The sequence below is a fragment of the Corvus kubaryi genome, unplaced genomic scaffold, assembly GCF_017639235.1.
Source record: "Corvus kubaryi isolate FWS band 111438036 unplaced genomic scaffold, C.kubaryi_AGA036_p1.0 37361, whole genome shotgun sequence".
In the NCBI taxonomy this organism is placed as follows: Eukaryota; Metazoa; Chordata; class Aves; order Passeriformes; family Corvidae; genus Corvus; species Corvus kubaryi.
This window is the reverse complement of record NW_024581118.1, coordinates 3,579,780-3,602,585: the sequence shown is the minus strand read 5'-3', so window position 1 is coordinate 3,602,585 and position 22,806 is coordinate 3,579,780. Positions and strand designations below refer to the sequence as shown.

Sequence of the window (22,806 nt, the reverse complement as noted above, 5' to 3'; positions counted from 1 at the left end):
TTAGGGGGTGTAGTACAGGATGGGTTAAATCTGTGTAATGGATTAGCTGGAAATTACTTTGGCATGCAGTGAAAAGGCTCACTCGACCTGCAAAAGCCTCTGATGGCTTTAAGTTCTGCCATTAACTGAGCTGCTCCTGGGTTTGTGCAGTAGCCAGGATGGACAGTGAAGTACCTTAATGCAGCTTTGATGCCTCTTTGAGAAGCCAGAGGAGGACAAGCTCCAGCACTGGGCAGTGTGTCCAGCAGAGCCGCAGCACGATCCACTGCTCCCCTTTGCTGCTAGCCCCAAGTGCTCACTGCCCATAACAACAAGAGCATGCTTTCTAGAATTCCTGTCTTTTTCTAACCTCTTGTTTTCCACCAGGAAGTGTGTAGACCTATAAGGTCATCCTAAATCTCCAGCCTGGAACAGAGTTACGATATCAGCTGGTTTTTGCTCTTTGAGGGCAACGAGAGAGCATGGGGGGGAAGCAGCCAGTTAAAGGATTTCCAGGCAGTGACATGGGAACTTGACAACCCCTCTGTTCATTTCAGGGCTCTTACCTGACAGTGGACTGTTACCAGTGGAGTTTGGGAGCTGGCATTGCTCATTTCAGATGCACGTACCTCATTTAAAATAATTTCTAACAAAAGGGGAGGGGGTCAGGGAGTGGTGAAGCAGCATCTTGCTGTGGGGATGCTGGCAGGCAATACACCACTGGCAAGCTGTTCCTTGGAGTTTAGCAGTGAATTCAAGGCCAAGAAATTCAGGGACTTACTAATGACACTGCAGCTCCAGGCCCTGCTGTTGGCTGGCAGTCACTGAGCACCGTTTAAGGCTTTTGGGCATGTAAGTGTGCCCCGTGCAGCATCTCTTTCTTCTGGTTAGAATGACTTTGACCTTCTGAGTTAAACTTTTCCACTTAATGATATTTTCCTATTATGTGAATCCTCTCTTCTTCGGCTTATTTGCATGCCTTACATCATGTTTCATTTAGCATTTGATACGGTCAGGAGCCCAGGATAAAAGACACTATATAAAAGGCTGGTGTAATCATGAAATTTTCTAGGACTGGAAGCTGCTGGGACCCTTTGGGTCCAGTCATGGGCAAAATAAATATTTTTTGTCCACTGTTGCAGTCTTCCTAGAGCAAAGTGGAGGTCTCTGTCTGCTTTAGGACAGCCAACTAAATCAGATCGTTCCCCTCCTTACACGTGTGTTATCCTGCAGTGTGCTGAGAGAGAGCTCCTGCAGCATCCTCAGCTGCAATGTCCTACCACGTGGGGAGAGCCCTTGGGCAGCATTTTGTTTGCAGCATCCAGAGCTAAGTATAATTGCCAAGTGTTAATCCAGCTCAGTAGGTTAGAGCAAGACTGTAATCATCGTTACTGGGTTTGGTATTAAGATGCTCTTTTTTTAAAGTTCTGGTTAGGTTTAGCAAACTGGTTGTAGAGGTGATTGCATTCTGGTTGGAGGGATGTGCATGAGTGGAGCAGGCCGCACATCCTGAGGTTTCCCTCCTCTCTCCATTCTTGCTGCTTCAAGAAACAGTCATTTGCTTTAAAGTCAGGTTTGCAGCTTTGATTGAAAATGACTGTGCAAAACCCCATCAGAACTGTGCATGCCACAGAGTCACTTAAGAAAAAAATAATTCTAAAAGGCACCTTGAAATGCATGAACTCCCTGGGATGCCAGGGGCCATCGCCTGTGGTTTGCTGGTGTCCCCAGGTAGGACCCAGTAAATCTTTGTCTACCCAAAGAGCCTAGAAAAAAAGGAAAGAAAGGATGGAATTGTGCTGTCTGAGGTTTGGGAATGATTATTAAGTGCTGGCCCACTGCCTGACAGCTGTCGTGGGTTTGCAGAAGTGAGACAGATCTGGGAGAGGCAGCTGCAGTTGTATAGCTGGGAAGTTGGGCTTCTAATTGCTAATTAAAGTTAACCATTTGCATTTGGGGCTTTCCTTTTTGAAGGACAACATCATATTGCACAAGAAACTGCTAGTGTTGTGTATTTATAGCACAACCAGACTGGCAACTTGGTCTTGCTGCCTTGCTGGTACGTCTGTATTTCACCTACTGCCTACTTTTGCTTTCCCATCTGTATTTTTTATGACTTCTGTCCTGACAGCCCTTGTTCTCCTAGTCCTTGACTCCCCTCCTGTGCAGACATATGATCCCGTAACGTTTTCCTTTTTTGTCTTTATAAACAATAGGCAAGCAGTCTGATAGCGTAAGTCCAAAGTCAAGGGAGCTTTGCAGATTCAACTTGACAGCTCCTCTCTGAATTATTTAAAAGCCATAAACAAAAGAAAGCCCGTCGACAGCTTCAGGTGGCTTCTCCTCTAGCATTGTGGAGAATGCCTGATAGGTGAACTCAGCTAATTTTGCCCATTTAAATCTATGGGATTTAGTAGAATAGCAAATGCAATTAGAATTCAGGGGCTGCCTCCTGGTATTCCTTAGGGGAAGGTAAGTTGCAGGGAGGTGAATGAGCAAGTTGAGGAGAGGGAAAAAGTTGGAAGGTGAATGAAAGAATAGAGAATTTTTGTCTAGTATGAATTGTGCGTTGAGTTTGGATGGCTTTTTTCCCTTTCACAATCAATGAACTCGTCTTAAGACATCCTGTATTTGCTTCTGACTTTAATCTCAGTCCTCGGTGGGTTTCCTTGTTTGTTCTTTCTGCATCCTTTGTTTTCAAATCCAAAATGCTTTTCTACAGCTGAATGACCCAGTGATTTCTGACTTCTCGGGTGCATTTTAGTTTCTGGTTTCACTCATGCTTCTGGATTCAGGAGTGTTTTAGATGGCTGAGATGAGGGAAGCAGGCAGAAGGCACAATTGAGTCCTCTAGATGATGCAAAGTTCATTATTATCTTTTGAATAGTTCATTCTGCAGAACAAAGTAGGGAAGATGCCATGCTTTGCATTTATTGTGCTAAAGCTATAAAGCTGTACTCTCATCATTCTCAATGCCTAAGGCATAGCTGTGGTCTCACTCCCTTCTCCCCTCAGATAAATACAATGGAGAAAGCATCAGGAGTAGGATATCAGAAATCAACTTCATGTGTATCATCTGTACTCTGTATGATCTTGTTTAATGAAGTTCCTCACTTTTTATGTACAGTCAGACCTTACTAAAATGCAATTTACTGTATTGTCTTTTTCAATACCAGCCATACAATTTTGTCCTGAAAGCTGATAGTTTGCATTGTGGCTTTACTTTGAAAGCTGACCTGCAAAAACAGCTTTGATATATCTTCTTTCAGAGATTCCAGCATCTTTCACTGTGCAAAGCAAAGATCCCTCTCTTCCAAAGAGCTTTGCAGACATGACCCAGCCGTGGTTCAGGTCAGCTCCTTCTTCCCTACAGTTAAAATACATCTACAGAGCCCTCACTGACCGTGAGCCAAGCCAGCTCTAAACCCCTTCTTGGCCACAGGTGTATAGGACATGGTTCTGCTGGCTGGGGAGGATTCACTGCTCTGCTGCCCCATCCTTACCTGTGCTTACCTGTACCATGGGAACAGAAGACAGGAAACGTTTGTAACACCAACTCCATGACTGGAATTCACGCAGGGAGAAGATTTCAGTATAACTGGAATTTTACCTGCTCAGGAGAAGACTTGTGCTCGTGACAGGAAATGCACATCAGCAGGGCCTGCCTGCAGGTCTAGGCTCTGGCCATTTGTCTTTGCCATTCTCAAGTTTATCAACATCTGTTCTTCATTCTCCTGTGCATCCTGGCTAGTGAAAATATGTGTCCACTGCACTCAGGGCGTTTTTGGAACAATACCTTGAGGAGACAAAGTGTCCTATTTCCCAAGCCTAGGGAAGGCCATGTGCTCTGGTACATCTTGCCCAGCCGTGTCTGCACTGCGGGAGGTTTCAGGTCCAGAGTGCTGCACTTGATCCCATTACAGCATTAGCTGGAGTGGATGGTGAAGGAGAGCAGCAGGTTGTGAAATCTTTCAAGATTAATGGAAACTTTTGTTTTACCTTAATTAAATTTCAGTTCCTTAAATCACAGTCCTTTTTCCCAAACCAGCATACGTTATACATAGCATTATTATGGGTATAATTTCATGAAGCTTCTTGGTGTGCTAGTGTTAATGTTTGTGCCTTGAGTTTTCTCTGCAAGAAACCGTTTATCATTTCTTTGATCTCACCAGATCCTGGTGCTGTTCACTTCTGTGGCACATGTGTGTTCCATAGAAGATAAAAGGAAAAAATATTTATAAATATATCTTTTTATATAAGTAGTGGCTTATGCAGCTACAGGCTGGGCCATCTTGCAGGTATCCTTCCCTTGTCTGTTCTTACCAGCAAGCAGCCTGCAGCCCTTTGGCTGGAAGCAGCCTGCAGGGATGAGATATTTTTGCTTTCCTGGTGTGTTTCTTCCTATTGCTGTAGCCCTGCTTGCCCCACAGATGTGTAATTCCCCATGCTCCCTGCCTGCAGCCTCAGCTTTACATGTGCTGTCATTCCCTGCCTCAGACAGCCCCCTCAGTGCTGACACTTGGACCTGTGACTCCATTCCCATTGCTATTAAATACACTGTTCTTGGCCTGAAGAGAAATGAAGGGTTTGATTTCCACGGCTGCCAGACTTCTGGCCCATCCAGTAACACAATTAGAAGGCTTGCAGGCGCAGTGAAACCATCATCCTTCTTTTCCAGCTGGCATAAGCAAAACATTTAGAAGAGTTAATGTGTTTATTGAGCACTCAAGTCCCCCTGCAACATTATTTTAAGACCCACTAGTGCAATGGTCAGGATTTAAAAGTATGTCCCGAACTTTCAAAGTTGGTTGGTTTGGGATACTGTTGTATCAGGATTTGGCTTTGGTTTGGTGGTGGGATCCCACTTAAAAATGGTTTGGTATGTTCAAGGGATGTTATTACAGATAAAGCATAGAAACTAAATGTCAGAATTCAGGCTGAGCCTTTTTTGATTCTCTGTATCAGACCAGTTTTGGGAGTGGAGGTGGTTTTCATTAGAATGGGGCAAAGAAACTACAATCTGCAGGAGATGTGATTTACTAAGTGGGTTTGCCTGGCAAGGTTTTGGTAGTGGGGGGCTGCAGGGGTGCCTTCTGTGAGAAGTTTTCCCCATGTTCAGCAGAGCCAGTGCCAGCTGGCTCCAGGGTGGACACACCGCTGGCCAAAGCTGAGCCCATCAGCGATGCTGGTAGCACCTCTGGGATGATGTATTTGAGGAGAGGTGAGAGGGAATGCTGCACAGCTGCATCAGGGAGAGAGCAGTGAGAATATGTGAGAAACAATTCTGCAGACCCACAGCTCAGCGAGGAAGGAGGGGGAGAAGGTGCTCCAGGAGCAGGAGAATTCCCTGCAGCCTGTGAGGTAGCTGTCCCCCTGCAACCCGTGGAGGTTCACAGGGAGCAGAGATCCCCCTGCAGCCCATGGAGAACTCTGTGCCAGTGCAGGTGGATGCCCAAAAGAAGGATGTGACCCTGTGGGAAGCCCACATTGGAGCAGGCTCCCAGCAGGGCCTGTGGACACGTGGAGAGAGGCGCCCACACTCCAGAGCAGGTTTTCTGGCAGGACTTTTGACCACACAGACTCACACTGGAGCAGTTTGTGAAGAACTGCAGCCTGTGGGAAGGACTCACATTGAAGGAGGTTGTGAGCTGGCTCTAGTGGGAGAGACCCCAGGCTGGAGCAGGGGAAGAGCTTGAGGAGTCTTCCCCTTGAGAAGTGAAGGAACAGCAAAGCCAATACATGATGAGCTGACTGTGGCCCCAGTTCCTTGCCCCTCTCTGTCACTGGGGGGGAAGTGATAGAAAAAATCAGGAGTGAAGCTGAGCCTGGGAAGAAGGGAGGGGTGGGGGGAAGGTGTTTTTAAGATTTTCCTTTATTTCTCATTATCCTACTCTGATTTGATTAGTAATAAATCAGATTTTCCCCAAGTTGAGCCTGTTTTGCCTGTGATGGTAATTGGAGAGTGATCTCTCCCTGTCCTTATCTCGATTCTAAGCCTATTGTCTCCTATGTCCATTTGAGGGAGGGGACTGACAGACTGGCTTTGGTGGGCACCTGGCTTCCAGCCAGGTCACCCCACCATACTAGGTGTTGCCCAGACAGACAGCTTGGCTGCCCCAGATTGTTGACAGCCAACCATATAAAATGAACAGTAGCACAGTATGAATCCACTATCGGTTTTAAATAAATTGATTTCATGAGTTTCTGCCAAAGTGTTTCCCTTTTGCTGACCCAGCCAGCCTGGCTCAGCTTGGCTCCCTTCATCATTCCTGACATCACCTGTGATTAACCCATCCTCCTGTATTGATTGCCACCATCTCTGGTTGTGATGCATGAAGTGTTCTTCCACCTTTGTCTTGAGAGGACGATTTCATCTGAGGAGTTTAGGAAGGTTTTTTCCCCAGCCTGTCCCACTAGCACCAGTTACACAGCTGCAAGGCCTCTTTCTCCAGAGGTCAGCTTGGGTCATTCAGGAATTTCCCCTCACTTGGGAGTCTGGTATGAAATTCCCCAAGGGCTGGATGAGCTGTTGAAGCACCTGGGAGCTGCCAGACGCTCTTGTAGGTCTAGGACCTCCGACCACTAGGTGAGTGTCCAGCATCCCATGAGCTTAGGGGTGTGCATAGGTGTGAACTGTGGGCTTGGAAGGTCATAAAACATCCTTAGAACCCTTGGCTGGGAATGGTGTTGGACCCAGTGTGTTTGACCTCACCTGGCTGGCTGTCACAATTGAGGGCTGGTTTTCAGCATGCTTGATAGCAGTGGTTTGTGCCTCAAGTCTTTTTGGGAGAGGAATGCAACTGGAATGGATTTCCCATCAGCAAATACGTAAATACTGCAGTTCCAACAGGAATTCTTCTTAGGAGAGTTAAACCTCAGTGGTCTTCATCCCTGCCTTTTTTCTTCAACACCTCATTGGGAACATCAGGATTAACCTTGGGCAAATCCACCAAGTGTGTTTCCTCGGTTTCCCCACATGTAGGATAATACTTGGCTACCTCACCAGGGCATTTATTACGCTTAATTAATGTTGTAATGTGTCTTTGGTTCCTCTGATAAAATGTGTGGCGCGAATGCAAAGTTGTTTTTACTGATTGGATTGTTAATTAAATGTGCACATATAAATGATTTATTGGCATTAGAGAACTCAGACTTAATAATTTAAAATATTAACATCAAGGTGGTTGGATCAATTTTAAGCCTGTTATCATTCAGCTGTTTAGTGACTGAAACAAATGGCACTGGGAAAGGAAGGAAAGCAGGAGCTGGACCAATGGCTAATGGCTTATTTTGTGGTATTTCTATGTGGGAACCAATTTAATAATGGTGTCTTAATTCTGGTGCCTGGCCCAGGCGAGCTGCTGGCAGCATCAACAGTGTGCTGAGTTTTATAGAGCACAGGAGACATGTCACATAGCAGTGATCCCTCTTGGCCCAGCTGGGAAACCATTTGTCAGCCTTCAGAGGACCATGCTCCAGCTCAGAACAGCAGCTGATGTGCAGTATTAGCTCTTGTGTATAAGGAAAAAGCATGCAAGCAAGGATATCTGGGGCATGTGTGCATCTGTGAGCTGCTGACATGGATCACCTTCTGCAGCTGGATGCTCCTGGCCCGGCACCAGGTTGTCCCCACAAAATAACATGGGGTTGCAGTCCCTAACCATAAGGCTTCTGCCTGCTTATATCCTTTTGTGCTCTGGGGTTTATCTAGGCAAATGTTTCTTAGATGTGGGAAGGAGCTGTAGCTGACAGCCCAGGCCCAGGGGGATAGATGTGTCATCCTAGCGCACTAACGAGCTCAGGAACCAAGAAGGGAAAGCAGCCTCTAGAAGCAGATACAGTTGGTTGATCGGATACTGGGACCAGAAAGGAAGGCTAACCATCATCTCTTCCCTTTCTGGCCCCAAGGAAGATGTGCACATTGCTGTTGGTGCTGCTGTGTTGGAGGGTTGGAAAGGAAACTGCTGTAAGCAGGATTTTCAAAGGTGAATTCACAAGAGGAGGTGGAAAGATGTACCCAGTACTGTGGAAGGGGCAGTTGAAACCAAGAACAGAGGGCTGAAAGTAAGGTGTTGGTGAGAAATGGCATGCCAGGGACAGTGATCTCACAAATACAAAAGCCCTGAAGAACGTGGGACAGATGGTCTTGGAAAGATCCAAGCGTTCTTGAGCAAGTAAGGAAATTGCTGATTCGAGTGTGAAGATGATTTGAAAGAGAGAGCTGAGGAGCGTTGGGTACAGTTGAGCTGGAAGACAAATCACTGACTTGGTAAAAGAAGGAAAAAGAATAGAGGAGATAAGAGGGATGGGAGAAGTACATCATGAGTGTGAAAGAGGCACGAGAGAACCATCTGAACATGAAGCAGGGCTCTAGCAGATTGAAGTGTGCCTTTCACAGGAAGGGCAAGGAGTGTGCTGTAAGTTAAAGAGAACCAAGGAGCTGGGAGAGAATCATAAAATACCATGAGTTAGAAGGGACCCACAGGAATCATGAAGTCCAACTGCTGGCCCTGCACAGGACACCCCAACAATCCCACCACACACCTCAGAGTGTTGTCCAAACACGTACTGAGCTCTGTCAGGCTTGGTGCTGTGACCACCTCCCTGGGGAGCCTGTTCCAGTGCCCAACTATCTTCCTGGGGGAGAACCTTTCTCTCGTAAGCTTCCCACCTGCATCCATTTTTTCCTAGTCCAGCAGCTGGGAGCTGTGGTCCTTGCTGTGCTTTGGGACTGGGCTGCATAGCTCTTGTGTTTGTAGGGTGGATTGCTTGTCTTATCTAATTCAGGGTAGCTTGAACTGAAAAGGCTTTTCACATTCTACTGATTTCTGTTTACAGCTCTGATCCCTGATGGTTTGCCACTGGTCTGCACAAAATCAAAATCTGAAAGTACCAGATTTAGATGATGTTTCTGAATGCTCTCATACAGATTGGTGGCTGTTTGTCCAGATTATATATTTTGTTTCTGATGTGAGTTTGGAAGGGCGACATCGGCAATAGCAATATTAATGATAACACCCTGGGGCTTGGTTTTGCCCCATACTGCACTGATGGGCAGGGCAGCCTGACCTTGGCTAGGGAGAGATTAAATACATCACCTCCAGCATGATGTAATGACAATAAACAACAAACAGTAGAAGGGAAAGGGGGGAAACATATTGGCAGGAGGAATGCAGGTCTCAAACCATGCAGTTGTCAAGCGGCGTACGGCACTGCATTGCCAAATGAATATTTGGGAGTTTTAAGTCTTAAAAGAATTGATGCTAAAACTGTCTTCACTGAAGTAATGCCTTGCCATTTCCTGTGGTTTTGCAATATTGATATTAATGTGTTGCATGTTTATGTGTATGTTTTTTGGATGCTTATAGGAAGCTGTATTTATATACTGCTGCCACTTCCTTCAAGGTCTTGAGCATATTGTTTATGGGGAGCACCTGAAATCCCAGGATTTATGACCACAGGAACAAGTAACTTTAGAGACCTTGTCACACATAAATGGGCAGTGGAACTCAATATTCCCACACAGAGAGGAGGGGAAGATTTGCCCTTTGGGGATGCAGGATTAACGCCAAAATAATTTGGTTTTAACGTATGTCTCCCTACCTTGCCTGATGGGGGAGTGTGCAGCAGCTGTTAGAGCTGTGTACCTTGCTTTGCAGTAGGTGCAGAATAATAAGTGTCTAATGAGATTTCCTCATCTTGGATTCTAAATAAATTAGGTGCTCATCAATAGCAGTTTTGTTCTAGAGGGACTAAATTGCAGAGGCAGTTGCCTGTAATATATCAGCAGTACCTGGGGTGGGCTTTGCTGGCTGGCCTCTCCTGCCTTTGCAGAGCTTTCTTTGCCTTCTTCCCATCAGTCTCGTTGGCCTCCATTTCCATCTTGAATTCAGAAGACGGCGTAGAAACAAGGAAATTGATGCCTGTGTGCAGCACTGTATATCTGTGTGCTTCTATTTTCTTCTAGCCCTGCCTTCAGTTGCCTTGTTGATACTGGCTTTTTGAGAGCTACATGCTGCAATGAAAAGGGTGTGCTAAGAAAAAGAGAACTCTCCCTTGGCTGAGAGATAGCTTACTCCTTATTTGAGTGTGTCATCGGAGCAAGCCTTGGACTGCTCTCCTCAGGGCATCCATGTGCTGTGAATACAGACCTGGGTGTGTATGATAACAAATCAGCTTTCAGTTACACAGTGTCTTCTTGTGCTGTGTTTGATCTGAATAGAAGGAGAAAAATGCGTTGTAAAAATGCAAAAATGAGAAGACTGCTTCAGGGAGTTGGAAAAAGGGCTATAGTCATGGGTATTGAGTTGCAACTAGAAAACATCAGCCGTGGAAGTGTCAGAAAACTTGACAAGAGGCATCCCAGATACAGAGGTTAAAGTCTAGAATTGCTGAAAAACAAGGGAAGGGATTCAAGGAGATGTTGAATTTCTACCTGTGCCCATTTCCTAGCGAGATGCACTTCATCTTGTGTGGAAGCTGCAAACTCTGCATGATGTAGGATGATGAAAACACTAATTTGTTTGAAAACTTTTTTTCTAAAAAGCTTTACATTGTGCCCATGAATTCTGACATAAGAAGAACCTATACTTATGTGCATGTGACTGTAGGCAACTCATTCTACAGAAAGTGAGTCAAAGGAGTGCCATCATCTTTAAATCTGTGGCTCAACGTTTTAAGTAAATATCCTTGTTATGCTGGGTGGGTATAATTGTGTAGCATTTATGGACTTAAAAGCCCAAAAGATTGTGTATTTGCAGCTGGATCTAGAAAGAAGCACAGACAAGACCTTTTTGAGATGTATTGAGTTTTTGCTTTTTTTCTGGGGCCTAAAGAGGCTTTATCTCTGTGTGAACAAAGGAATTACCTTCAGAATGAGATAAAAATACAGTTTCTAAGGATTAAAAGACACAGTTGAGGTGTGCATGTCCTGTTCAGGTTTAATACCTAAAGAGTTGGGTGTTGCTGCTCCTGAAATATTTTGGTACAACATCTTTTATACATTAGACCTTGTTCTGTAAAGCAGCACTTGGTGTAAAGTAATTAATTTCTGCTTGAGCCTGATGTTCACAGTATAGATAATAAATATTCCTTTAAATTTGTTCAGAAGGGATTAATGTTATGTGAGCATGATGGCATAGAAAGTAAATTCTGGTTCACAGGGAGATAGAGGGTTGTGCACCACTTCAACCAACCCACTGTGCACCTTTCATTGATAACAGTTTTATCACAAAAATAGGAAAAAAACCCCAAAATTTGGCATGCAGCACATTGTCCTGCTGGGAAGGGATGTAATCTAGCAGTTCTGCTTTTCAAAACCTCTTGATTTTTGTACGCTTGGAGGTTCATTGTGTTTCCTGGGTTAGAATTTGTAATTTTCTTTCAAAAACAAAAAGCTGACTTGTGTCATACAACAAGAAAATAGCCAGGGCTCAGGGGAATGAGAGGGAAAAGCCATTAGAATCTGCTAATTACAAGATGAAGAGCAGTCAAGCAGTGGTGGTCTATTGGGGAACCACTTTTGCACATTGAGATGTGTGGAAAGACTTTGTGTGTGACATCGGTGGGAAAAGTTTTGCTGAAATACGTCTTGCAGATGGTCTGCAGCTCGGTCCTAAAAGCCAGCAGCTGAGTAATAGTTGCCACTTTCAGTAAGGTAGGAGTAAATTTACTTAAATAATGGGCTTTCTGTACAAACAGCACTAGATTTAGTTCAACTATATACTTTTATTCTACCTATAAATAACAGCAGACAATGGCCACTTGAGTGCAAGCTTTCTCACCCCAATGATTTTCCCACTGTATCAACAGCTTTGCTTAATTAGGCTCCAGCTCCTTGGAATAAGTGTTGTGCTTGCCCAACAGTGAGTCTGTCTGCTTGAAAGAGAAGTGCTGACAAACCTGCCATTTGTTAGCCAAAACATCTGCTGGGTAGGGAAGGTGAGAAGTTGTTAATTTAAAATGAGATCTTTAAGAACCCAAATGGTGAATCCATAGAACAAACCTAGCTGAAAATCCAGAAAACTCATGCTTACCTGAGCATGGCTGTGCTGGAAGTTTGAGGTAAATCTTCTTTATTTGTGCAAAAAAGGAAGGATAACAAAGAAGCACAAACATTATGGCCTGTAATTATTTATAATACAGTGAAAGACCCAAAAAGGATTTCCAGTCCATTGTGTGAAAATGTGCACATATAACTTGGAAACGCATCCTGCTTCGCCTGTTCTAATCCTAAGGAACAATCTCTTCAGCTTTTCCTTCAGTGTGGGCTTCTGAATTCCACTTCGAGGACCGATATGTGTGGGATAACAGGGGAGGAATGGTCTCAGAAAGGATTATATTAAAGGGAAAAAAAATTCTTAGTGATTTGTGCTCATCTTGCCTTTTTTTTTGAGCCCTTTTGGCACAGGTTTGATGTCAGCAGAGGAGGACTAAAATGCTCAGCTATGATTTCGCACGAGCCCACTGGTGAGAGGGATGTGTAGCTCCTGCAGCCACAGTGAGGCATCGTTATGGGTGAGGAGGGGTAGCCAGAGAGGAGCTGTGCAGGTGCTGGAGGATGGGCCACAGCTTTGCTGGAGGCTCTGTCCAGAGCTCTTCCTCGCTCCGTAGAGTTGAGTCCGCTTGGGCATCAGTGGGTGTCCCTTCAAGGAGATGTGTGTGTGGTTTCAACAACTGTCCATCTGGGATCATCTTCATCCAGCTATCCTCCCCTCCCAGCAATGTTTTCTTACACAAAGGAGGGGAAGAGCTACAACCTCAGCTGTCTTTGACTCCCTCTTGCACTGGAGCAGCTCTGACAACTTTTCAGTTGTTCAGCTGAATGTCTTCAAACCTCGCAAAACATCCAGAGCATTTCTGATTGTCTTAGTGTTGACTACTCTTGCATGAATACCAGCAGTCAGCCAGACTCTACTTGTCCTCTGCTCCTTTCCTGTACAAATCGCTTCCCCAGGGCCATCCAAAATAGGGCTCATCTAGGAGGGAAGGAAATCAGTGTGCTTCAAAACCCAGCTGTCACCAGGTGAACAGTTCCTTCGAATGATGAATGTAGCAGGTATCTCATCTACTCAGGAAGGTCCTAAACTTGATTTTGTTTTTCTTTGCCATCAAGAATGTGCTGCAAAAAATTCTTTTTTTTTTGGTGCAATCAGTGAAAGTCCCTTCGAATCCTGTGGGTGAATGCTCCAAAGTTACTGTGGGTGCACCAGTCATATTCAGACTGGAGAAACGGGGGTGTGTCAGGTTCAGGACAGAGGTGCTTCTGGTCTGTCTTTGCACTCAAGACCAATTTACTACTTCATTTTACATAATGCTTACCTCCTTGTGAATATGTGTCCAGCCTGTGCAATAACAGAGATTTATGGTGGAGTCAAGTCCTTCCCATGTCAAGCAACTGCCCTTCAGATTTCCCATAATGCTGTCTCTGCAGTCAAAAAAAAAAAGGCAGGCAGATGAAGAAAGTTTTTCATAGGTCTTAGCACAGAACTTCAGCCCTGGAGCACGTTAGAGCAGTTCTGGAACTGCACCCTTTATTAATCTTAACATGAGTCCTGACGTGCACCTACATCTGCCGATCAAATTTGTTAATTCATATGTAACACTAAAAGACGAGAAGATGCATAATTTTCACATCCCCAGAGCTTTTTTTCCATTGCCTTTAGAGGACCAAGATTCTGAAGGTGTCTCCTGTCAGTTCTGTGGCTCCCCCTGGCTCGCTGAGGTGCGGTGCTACCTCCTGGCAGGACCGGAGCGCCCCGCGGGCGTCTCCTCCCATCGCTCCTGACCTGCCGTGCTGTGCAGAGCAGAGGCTGCCGCGTTCCAGCAGGTGACACGGTCAGTGGCTTTCCTCTGGGGTGCAGTAATGCTTGAGATTAGCAGCCACACAGAACAAAATGCTGTTGCTTGCCAGGCAGTAAACCCTAAACTCTTAATTTTTGTTATGTTTGTTCCTTTTTCTTCTTCAATCTTGTTTTAGCAAAGGCAGCTGGTTCCTTCTGCCTCTCCTGCTAAGAGGGGCTGGAGGTGCAAACCACTCATAGGAGAAGATTATTCATGTGTAGAAGAGTCATTTTAATAACTGCTTTCTTCAGAACAGGATTACTCACTTGGGCTGGATCGTTGAAGATCCTGCTGCCTCTGCTTTGGGAGTTGCTGGCTCCTGCAGGCAGCAGAAATGGAAGGGATGAGTAAGACCAGTCTTTAAACCTTCTTGCCCTGCACAGAAACACCAATTGATTATGGTAAAGTAGAACATGCAGCCACAATGGATGGTGAGACCCTGTTTTTCATGTCTCAGTGATACAGCTGGTCATAGTAGTGTGTTTGGGGAAATAGGTGCTCTGCCAGGTCAGTGGTGATGTGGTTTTCTTTTGAGGTCCTGGTGACTCCATTCATACATGTCCTGGCAAAATGATTGGTTTAATGTGTACGTGGCTGTCACGAGTTACAAAGCTACAGATCTAAACAACTTCATGACTTCTTTAGGTGTTTAACACGTTGAGTATATTGACTGTTTTACAGGCAACACGAAAGGAAGTGCATTGTTTCTTTGGAGGATTAAAAACAAGTTACTTAGCTGTGTTCCTGGAGAAGCAGCGCTAGAGTGCCTTAACAAGCAAGTCACTGTTTGTTCTGTGACAGATTTGGTGCTAATTTTGCTGCTGTCTGCTCCTGTTTGCATCTCATGGTTGTGGATGAAAGCAGCAGAGCAGCGATTAGCTCAGACCCTGCTGAAAAAAACCCAACACTCAGGGGCTTCTGAAGAACAAGGGAGTGAGAGTAAATTACCCTCTGGCCTTTTTATTTTATTTAGCAGGTAAAACTGTTTGTTGAAACAGAGTTCATTTACAGTGGCACCCCAGCAGACTGCAGCAGCAGGATGAATTACCAGTCACTCACAGTGCAAGCAGGAATCATTCAAACCCTGCATCATCTGTACTCAGGAGTTGAGGTCTCCTGCACTGCACAGTAGATAGCTGCTGGTCCCTCTCCCTTGCTTCCAGAATCCTATTGGGCATCCTGGTCCCTGTTTCAGTACCCAAATAATATTTATATCTGCATTCCCCCCCCTCAGTGGGTTTTGATTTTAATGCTTAACCAGAAGCTGAGCAGTTTACTGGATTAGATTCTTCGCCACCAACTGAACAGAAATTGGAGTATATTTTTCATTTGAGGATATACTTTCTTTTCAGGAGCTTAGACTTGGAGGATCATTAGTGAGATAGTACCAGGAGTTTTAACTAACCCTCTAATGATTGTACCAGGGTGAGCAAATCTATCTGTGTCAGTTAGCCCAGTGGTCCACCACAAGGCTACTCTTAGCTGCTCTGTGGATTTTCACAATGAAGGGGATTTTTCTCCCTTTGCCCCAAATCTGGGGGCTGTGCAAAGTCCTGAATTTCATGGTGAAGCAGTGCACAGCCAGCTTGGGGCTGTGTTGAGCTGCCTTCCCACTCCCTTTGGAGCGGGGTGTGTTCTAGTCACTAAGTTTATTAAAAATGCATGTGTTAAGCGATGGGATAATTACAGCAAGTTTGGCTGGGGATGGATAGCAGCAGTGAGAGAAATTTAAAAACATCTTTCAGGAAAGATATCAGCTGTCTTGAGAGAAAACAGTTGGCAGCAGGCGGTTCAGCAGCGTGCACTACATCTACTGGCACGGGGCTGGCTGTGGGACACCCATCTGGGGGCAGTGCTTCTCCCTCAGCATGTCTGGGGCTCTTGCCAGCACCCCGGTGCTTACATGCTTTAGGTTATTGGCACCGTGTCATTCCTTTGGATTTCCCTGTAGATTTTGGATAGGATTTTGGCTGGGGAGGGTGCATCTGTGCTTGCTGGTCACGTGAGGAATGTGGTCTGGAGAGAAGATGCTCTCTCTCCTTCAGCTTTTGCCGGGGGGTTGCCTGACTGATGCTGCAGACCATTAATTTGCAGTCAACCAGGATATCTCCAAATGCGACTCCATCAATTGGCAGGAGGTAAATAGATGCTGCCTCTCTGCTTAAGGCAGGGCTGGAGCCCTCTCTGTTTGTCTTCCTCCTCAAACCGGGTGCACCTGCTATTGCTCTCTAATCTCTCCTCCTCTTTGTTTTACTCATCTGCAGCCTCCTGTACTCGGAGCTGGAGGGGTTTTGAAATGGTGATTAGTTGGTTTCGTTAGGGTGCTGGAGACCTTTGTCCATAGGCTGCCAAAAGATGAAAATAACTATTATTTTTATTAGTCCACCTCACAGGGAGGCTGTGAGATTTAGTTCATGTTTGTAAATTGCTTTGGAGATTCAAAGCTCTGTACAAGCACTAAGGATTATTGCTTTCTAATTCTTCAAGGTAGTTTAACTTATGAAGACTTCTAGCCTTGAAAGCATCTCAGATATAGGAAGAGTTAAATCCCTTTGAAATTAGATATACTTCTAATGTTTAAGATAAAAATAACTTCTTCTCTGCTGCTTCATCCAAAAAAGGGGGGCAATAAAAGTAATGGCAGGTTCTGATAGTGCCTTTTTTTTTTTTTTTCCAGGAGTCCAACGTGCTTATTGCTGCTAACAGTCAGGGTACAATTAAGGTAAGTTATTTTACACATCTCGCCTCTAAACACTTGAATCTGTTGATAGTAAAGAGCAAGGTCAGAGACACTGAACAGCCAGGAGAAACCATTAGAGAAGGTCATCTTGGCTGTGGAGGTTTGTAATTTAAATGATGTATTTGCCTCTGGCACACAGTGGAGCGAGCAGGCAGTGCCCCAGCAGTGAAACCAGTTGCAGTGAGGTGTGGAAGAGTTGCTGGTGGGCATCCAGCACCCGCTGCTGCTCCTTGGGGTCCTGGCACCACAGAGAGCCTGGCACAAGCACCTCCCCAGGCCGGTGCTGGCTCCCACGGCAGCAGAGGCTGAGTGTTAACTCACCAGCGTTAACCTGAGCCTGTCTTCTGGCTGCTGCAGGTGCAGCAGGGCTGAGAGCTGAGCTGCTGGTGTGCAGGTGGCTGGAGCAGGGCAGGAATGAGCGGGGATGCTCCCTGTCTCTGCTGACTCTGGTGCTCAGACAGGCAGTAACCATGCAGCAGCTGCCAGCACGGGGCTTTGGGAAAGCATCAGCCTTCCCCGTGCACCGAGATGCCAGCGCAGTGCCAGGTTTTCAGCGCTTGAATTAAGTCTCCCAGAGTGTCTGTTCAATGCATTTCCATCCATGGAATGTCAGGTGATGATAGGGAAAGGACTGCCCTTCTTTATGTGTCCCTCAGCCAAGGCAGTACCAAACTGAGCCCAAACGCAGAACTTCATCCCACATTCTACACAGCAGCACTGCCCTCCACCCATGCTGTTAGGTTTGGTGGTTAATGCCCTAAGCCTGTAGCCCAGAGCCCTGGCAGCGTTCTGGAGCTGCTGCTAAAGGGGTTTACCTGCTGTCTGCAGAGTCATACACTGCACTGTCACTGTCATGAGGCTGAGGTCGTGATTGTCCCTCACATTCCTGAGGCAGTAGCAGTTCTGGAGCCATACCAGAGCTGCTGGTCTGAACCACCCTGGAAAAATCACCAAGAATGCAAGAATGGTGAGAGACCCAAGTGGTCTGTGTTTAACTGCGTGTCAAGATTTTTTTCCCCTTTTCTTGGACTCAGGTGGCTGGGTTACTCCTGCTGTTGCAGCATGTGATGCTGTAGCCTCTCATTCATAGGGTATTTATCACATTCTGGAATTGGTTGGTGGTCACTTTGCTCACTTCCTCCTTAGTAAAATGGACAAAATGCACCGACACTTTTGATATTTTGAAGTGAATCCAGCAGCAAGAGCAATGATTAGAAAGGAGAGGTTTTGCTCGTGCACTTTGCTTGTTAATGAGAGAAGGTAGACAGAGAGAAATGTGCAAACAGCCAGGGCTGTCAGAACTCTGGTGTCTCCATTTGCCTTTGGCAGCATGCAGTGGGAAGGTGGGATGGTCTGGGAGAGGCCTGGGTTTGCCCAAACCCACACCACTGTGGGGACAGATGCCATACTGGGCATTACCCATGAGCTACAGCTCTAGAGCTTGTCCCAGTAAAGCCCAACCAGGCTAATGCAGACTGTGGCAGCCCCACAGGCACTTTTCTGCTGCCAGAGGCTGCTGTTCCATCCCAGCCTGGACAAGGGAAACAAGAGCACAGAGGGCTGGGATGACAAAAGCTCTGATCTCTGTTACAGGATTTCCAAGAGCTGTGTGATTGAGGGGAAATGAGGCATCTGTGGATGGTTTTGCTTCATGGCTAATTTATCATCACACAAGCAGACATCAAAATTGGGATGCTTGCCAAGTGCTTATCCCATTTGTGGGATATTATTGCATGCTGGTGAAGAAAGGGTAAGGGGTGGAGATGGAAGGGTCAGTCCTGTCTTGGTGATCTATTTGCTGACGTAGGAAATACCGAATGTCATAAATTCCTATTCTAAATGTCTCGTCTTCCTTACTAATCAGGTACTGGAGCTGGTATGAAGGGTTTTCTCTCAAGGCATGAGGTACTTGGTCCTGCTGATATGCTACAGTATTCATCTGGGAACCACAGTGGGACAAGAAACCAAAACCACCTTGATGTTCCTCCCCAAAACGATCATGTTTGGGTTTTTTTCCATTTATGGACTTTCTAGGACATTTTGAGATACTGGTAACACCAGTGAACTGTGCCATCAACATTAACTCCACAGACTTTGCTGGTGGTGGTGGTGGTATGGTTGTCTAATTTTTATGATAGGAAAACAAATTCTTTTAAATAAAAACAAAAAGGAATAATAAAATTTATTGAGCCACAAGCTGAAGCTGGAAGATTGTCTTGTTGCATAAGGGAACGGATTTACTTGTGAAGGGAGCTTACGGGAGCACACAGGGCTGTCCTCAGTTGCACATCTCCAGTTACGTTCATCTGGACTCTTCTTCATCCTCACTGGAAAAAGAAAGTCTCTAAGCCTTACCTGGACACGCAAGCAATTCACTTTGAAATCCCATCATGGTATGGTTCTGTTGTTCCTTTGATTTATTAATAATTTTTTAGATGCATTATATGTTGAGAAATGTCGCCGAGGTTGACACCGTTGGAGACCGAAGTCCTCTAGTCATCAAGAAGAGAAGGACACCTTCCCCTTCCTCCTCTCCTTAGACCCCTTCCTTGCCCCAAAGGGGCAGTTCTGAAGGAGAGGATTAAGTTTCATGTGGGCCACCTGCCAGCAGCAAGATGCTGAGATGAGGGGGCCTGCAGTTCCTGGGACCTGGACTGACCTTGCCAAGACATCGTGGGATCAAGATCTGCCTCCCACTGGCCTGGCTGTGTCTGGCTATCTCAGCTACAGGAGGAAGCTTCTAGATCCAGTTACCAAAGCCCTGCACCACTCAATCACCTGTGTGGTCTGGTTGTGTTTGCCCCTCTCTGCACACCGTGGAAGCCAAGCATTTTGAATGTTGTAATAAGAGAGGGGACACAGTTGGTTTGTAACGTGGTTTCAGAGCCATGATATAAGTAGCCTTATTTTTAATGGTCATGCATACACTTAATTGTACATATGGAGGGGGAATAAACCATGAAGCTGGGAGTCGTTGTTGCTTTCTTGGCAGGATAGCAGAGCAGATAAGAAGGTGCAGACGGTCGTCACGAGCAGCAGCCAAGCTAAACTGTCAGGATTGCTGCCAGAACTCGTTAAGCTTGCAAGTGGATTTGGTGGGCGTCACGTCTTTTCCCTGCCGTGAGTACCAAAGGTTCAGTGCAGACAGTGGTACCTGTGGGAGTGTTCTGGTTTGCACACACATTCTCTCTCCGTTCATTGCCTGCAGTCCGTGTCAGCAAAGCAAGGCTCTGCTGTGGTCATGGGCTACCCATGCAGGAACCCTAACAGGCCTCGTGTCCTGCAGGTGTTCAAAGCCTGATTCTGATCTTCCCAGGAGCATTGTGTGATCTTCTCACACCCTTTGCTCACAGAGCAGGGAGGAAGAGCAAGGATGCTTTTGATATGAATAAAGAAGCAGGGATGAAGCCTTATAGCAGAACTGGGGACAGCTCCTGTCCTGGTTCAGTGCTGGTGCACGTTTCTAGAGGGTCATCTGCGCTCCTTCAAAGGTAGAAGGATGTGGGGCACACCACCAGTAGCTTCTGGACAGTCTAGTCCAGTGGGGAGAAAAGTGCTGCTGAGCTCCAAGGGAGGGGTGGTGGATGGCTTTCAGATGCTGTATGCTGGTTTTCTTCTATGATTTCTGGTGTGTCAGTGGGGGTGAGAGTGAGGAGAGAAGGAAAGGAGAGAGGAGAGAGCAAGCCAGCTTGTGTCCTGCTCAGAGTGCTACCTGCAGCTCTCTGTTGTATGAGTGAGCCGAGTCACTGTGGCGGAAGAAAACAAAATTGGTTCCTTCTGCCTGATGGCAGCTGTCCGACACGTCACACTGAGCACTAGTTTGATTTCCATTTTGCTGCATTTTAAGAGCATTTGGTGTGGAGTGACAGTGCTGAGCATCCATCCCAGCCAGGCCCCTCCAAAGGCAGGGCTGATGTGCTGAGCCATTGCCATTGCTCTTCCTGCTTCCCCTGGTTTCAGGTGTGGGTTTTCCCCAGCCTCTGTTTTGTTTATCAATGCCTACTCATTTATTTTGCAAACTGCCATGGCTGCTGTTGTAGCCCAGCCTGGTGCCACGCAGCTGCTATTGGCAGGTGACCTCATTCCTTCTCTCCCCCCACTTGAAGATCCTCTGTGTTTTAAATTGAAATTGCTCTGACAAAGCTGAGATCTTTAAACAGGAGAAAAAAAGCAGCTGTTTTGAATGCTGTAAGGTTACTCCTTGAATTAAACAGGGAAAGCTGTTTAACATCGGCCGCCTTTATTTCTTCGGTTTTCATTCTATTTCAATCAAGATAAAATGCAAATTTGGTGTCTGGCCCTAATTAGAAACACAGCAGCTCATAAACACAAGTTGATGGCATTTTTTTGTCTTCGTCTCTTTGTCACAAGAGGTAATGCTCCTTATTTTAATCCCCTTAATTTTCTTTCCTTCAGGTAACTCTTCACAGTTGACATATTAAGTCACATCTAATTACTGTAATTTTGTTTGGTTTTTTTAAACAGCGTGTGGTCAGTATTTTTTTTAATTAGACACCTCCTCAACAAATGGTTCCTGCCAGGTTTTCAGCCTTTTTAGAGTTGGGGGATGATTGACTTTGGGAGGGATGTACAGGGGTCTTTGGTCCAAGCCCCTGTCCTGAGCAGAGCTTACTCAAAGTTGGATGAGGTTGCTTCAGGGCCTGGAGATGTTCACAGTTCAACCAGGCAAGGATTGGAAATTCCTAAGTCCCTCTGGAAAACCTGTTCCAGCACTTAACCAATCACCTTGTGAAAATTAATTGCAGATGGTGGGCACTTGGAGGCTTTAGTCTCACTTTCTTTTGAGAAAACCAGCTTACAAAGCCCTTGACTGGAAACCGCCCCAGAACAGTTTTGCCTCCAGCATTCGTGTCCTTGCGAGAGGTGGTGAGTCAGATTTTTCTTTGAGAAAGGGAATTTCAAACCTTTCTTGGCCAGCCAGCCTCTTCAATTAATTTTAAAGCATTTAACAGAAGAGTAGGAGGAACATGCCTTAGTGCTAAAAAAAAATTCAGTGCTGGAGGGAATTGAAAATGATGGTCAATGGGAAATTTAAATTAGTATCAACATGTCAGGACTCTGCTGCAGTGAGTGCAGCCAGCTGCTAATGCCAGTGTTTGACCCGAGTGCAGAGCCTTGTTTGTTTAGGGTAATTTTGTTTAACTATGGAAGGTCATAATGACATCAGCAGATAATTGGGAAGGCAAATCTCACTCCTTTCCAGCTCAAAAGTGCTCTTTCCTTTCTCACTGCTTTTCTGGAGGCCAGAAACACCCAGCAAGGACCTGCCCAGCCCAGGGGTGAGTAGAGTGTTCACTGTTTGCTTTGAAGAACTCATCTCGTGTGTCAGCAGCACCCGGCGTCCTGGCGGGCATCCAGAGGAGGTGACTGCATCCTGCTCCTGCCAGCCTTCACCACTGCCTGCAAAGACTTTTCCTCGAGGCCAGCCTCATGGGATGCTCCTCACCTGATCTCAGAGAGGGATTTTCCTTCCTCTCAGCAGTGTCCTGCACTTGTTAATGGGTGGAGCATCTGTAGAGGTCAGGGAGTGTCACCTGCTTCAAATGCTGAGGATCTGAGAGGTTTGGCTAGTGGGAGGGTGTGCTTGAGACCATGGGAATCCAGAAATTACAGCAGCACCAGTGGCATAAGGAGCAGAGCCCACATCTATCTTCTTGGTGAAGCACCTGTAGCCCTAGTCCCCCCAGCCTTCTGCTAACCATCACCACATGGTTTGCTTTAATTTTGCTTTCAGAGGGAGCTGCAAATGCTTGAAGTGATGATCATCTCTTCCCTGTTCAGTTACAAGGCAGTACTGGGGTAGGTTAAGTCTTTACATTCTTCATAAGTTAATTTAAAAATGGTTAGTTGGGTTAAAGCAAGATGAATTCCCTGCTCTGTGTGTTAACCAGCCATTTGACCTGAGTAGGTCTCACCAAAAAACTTTCAAATCTCTCCATCTTAACTTCCACATCTTAAATCTGGCTCTGGCTGATGGCTGGCCATTGTAACTCAGCAGAGGCGGGACAAGAATTTGCCCCCCAACATCAAGCAGCAGGGAAAACTACTTAGGAGGGGGAAAAAAAGTGAGGGCTTTTTGACATCTCTTAGAAATAAATTGTGAGAAAGAAAACTTAAGTATGAACTTCCCTTGACCAGTGTGCAGGGGAAGGGAAGAAGGTGGTTCCACCTCTCCCAGGAGCGCAGCGTCTCGCGGGGCTCCCAGTATCACGAAGCTTTCAGGG

General features: G+C 45.9%; 1 protein-coding gene and 1 non-coding gene across 3 annotated transcripts in view; both read left to right on the top strand.

Annotated features, from left to right (window-relative positions):
- The window catches only part of COP1 (COP1 E3 ubiquitin ligase), a 124,503-nt gene extending 104,972 nt beyond the window's left edge, over window positions 1-19,531 (top strand). For both annotated transcript variants that reach the window (XM_042033833.1, XM_042033832.1), the window contains exons 19-20: window positions 16,499-16,543; window positions 18,426-19,531. In XM_042033833.1, coding sequence (XP_041889767.1) covers window positions 16,499-16,543; window positions 18,426-18,443 — 63 coding nt within the window. In that variant the 3' untranslated portion in view covers window positions 18,444-19,531. The remainder of the gene's footprint in view (window positions 1-16,498; window positions 16,544-18,425) is intronic.
- LOC121667392 lies at window positions 1,053-1,197 on the top strand. Its single transcript, XR_006017056.1, has one exon.
- Window positions 19,532-22,806: the final 3,275 nt, after the last annotated feature.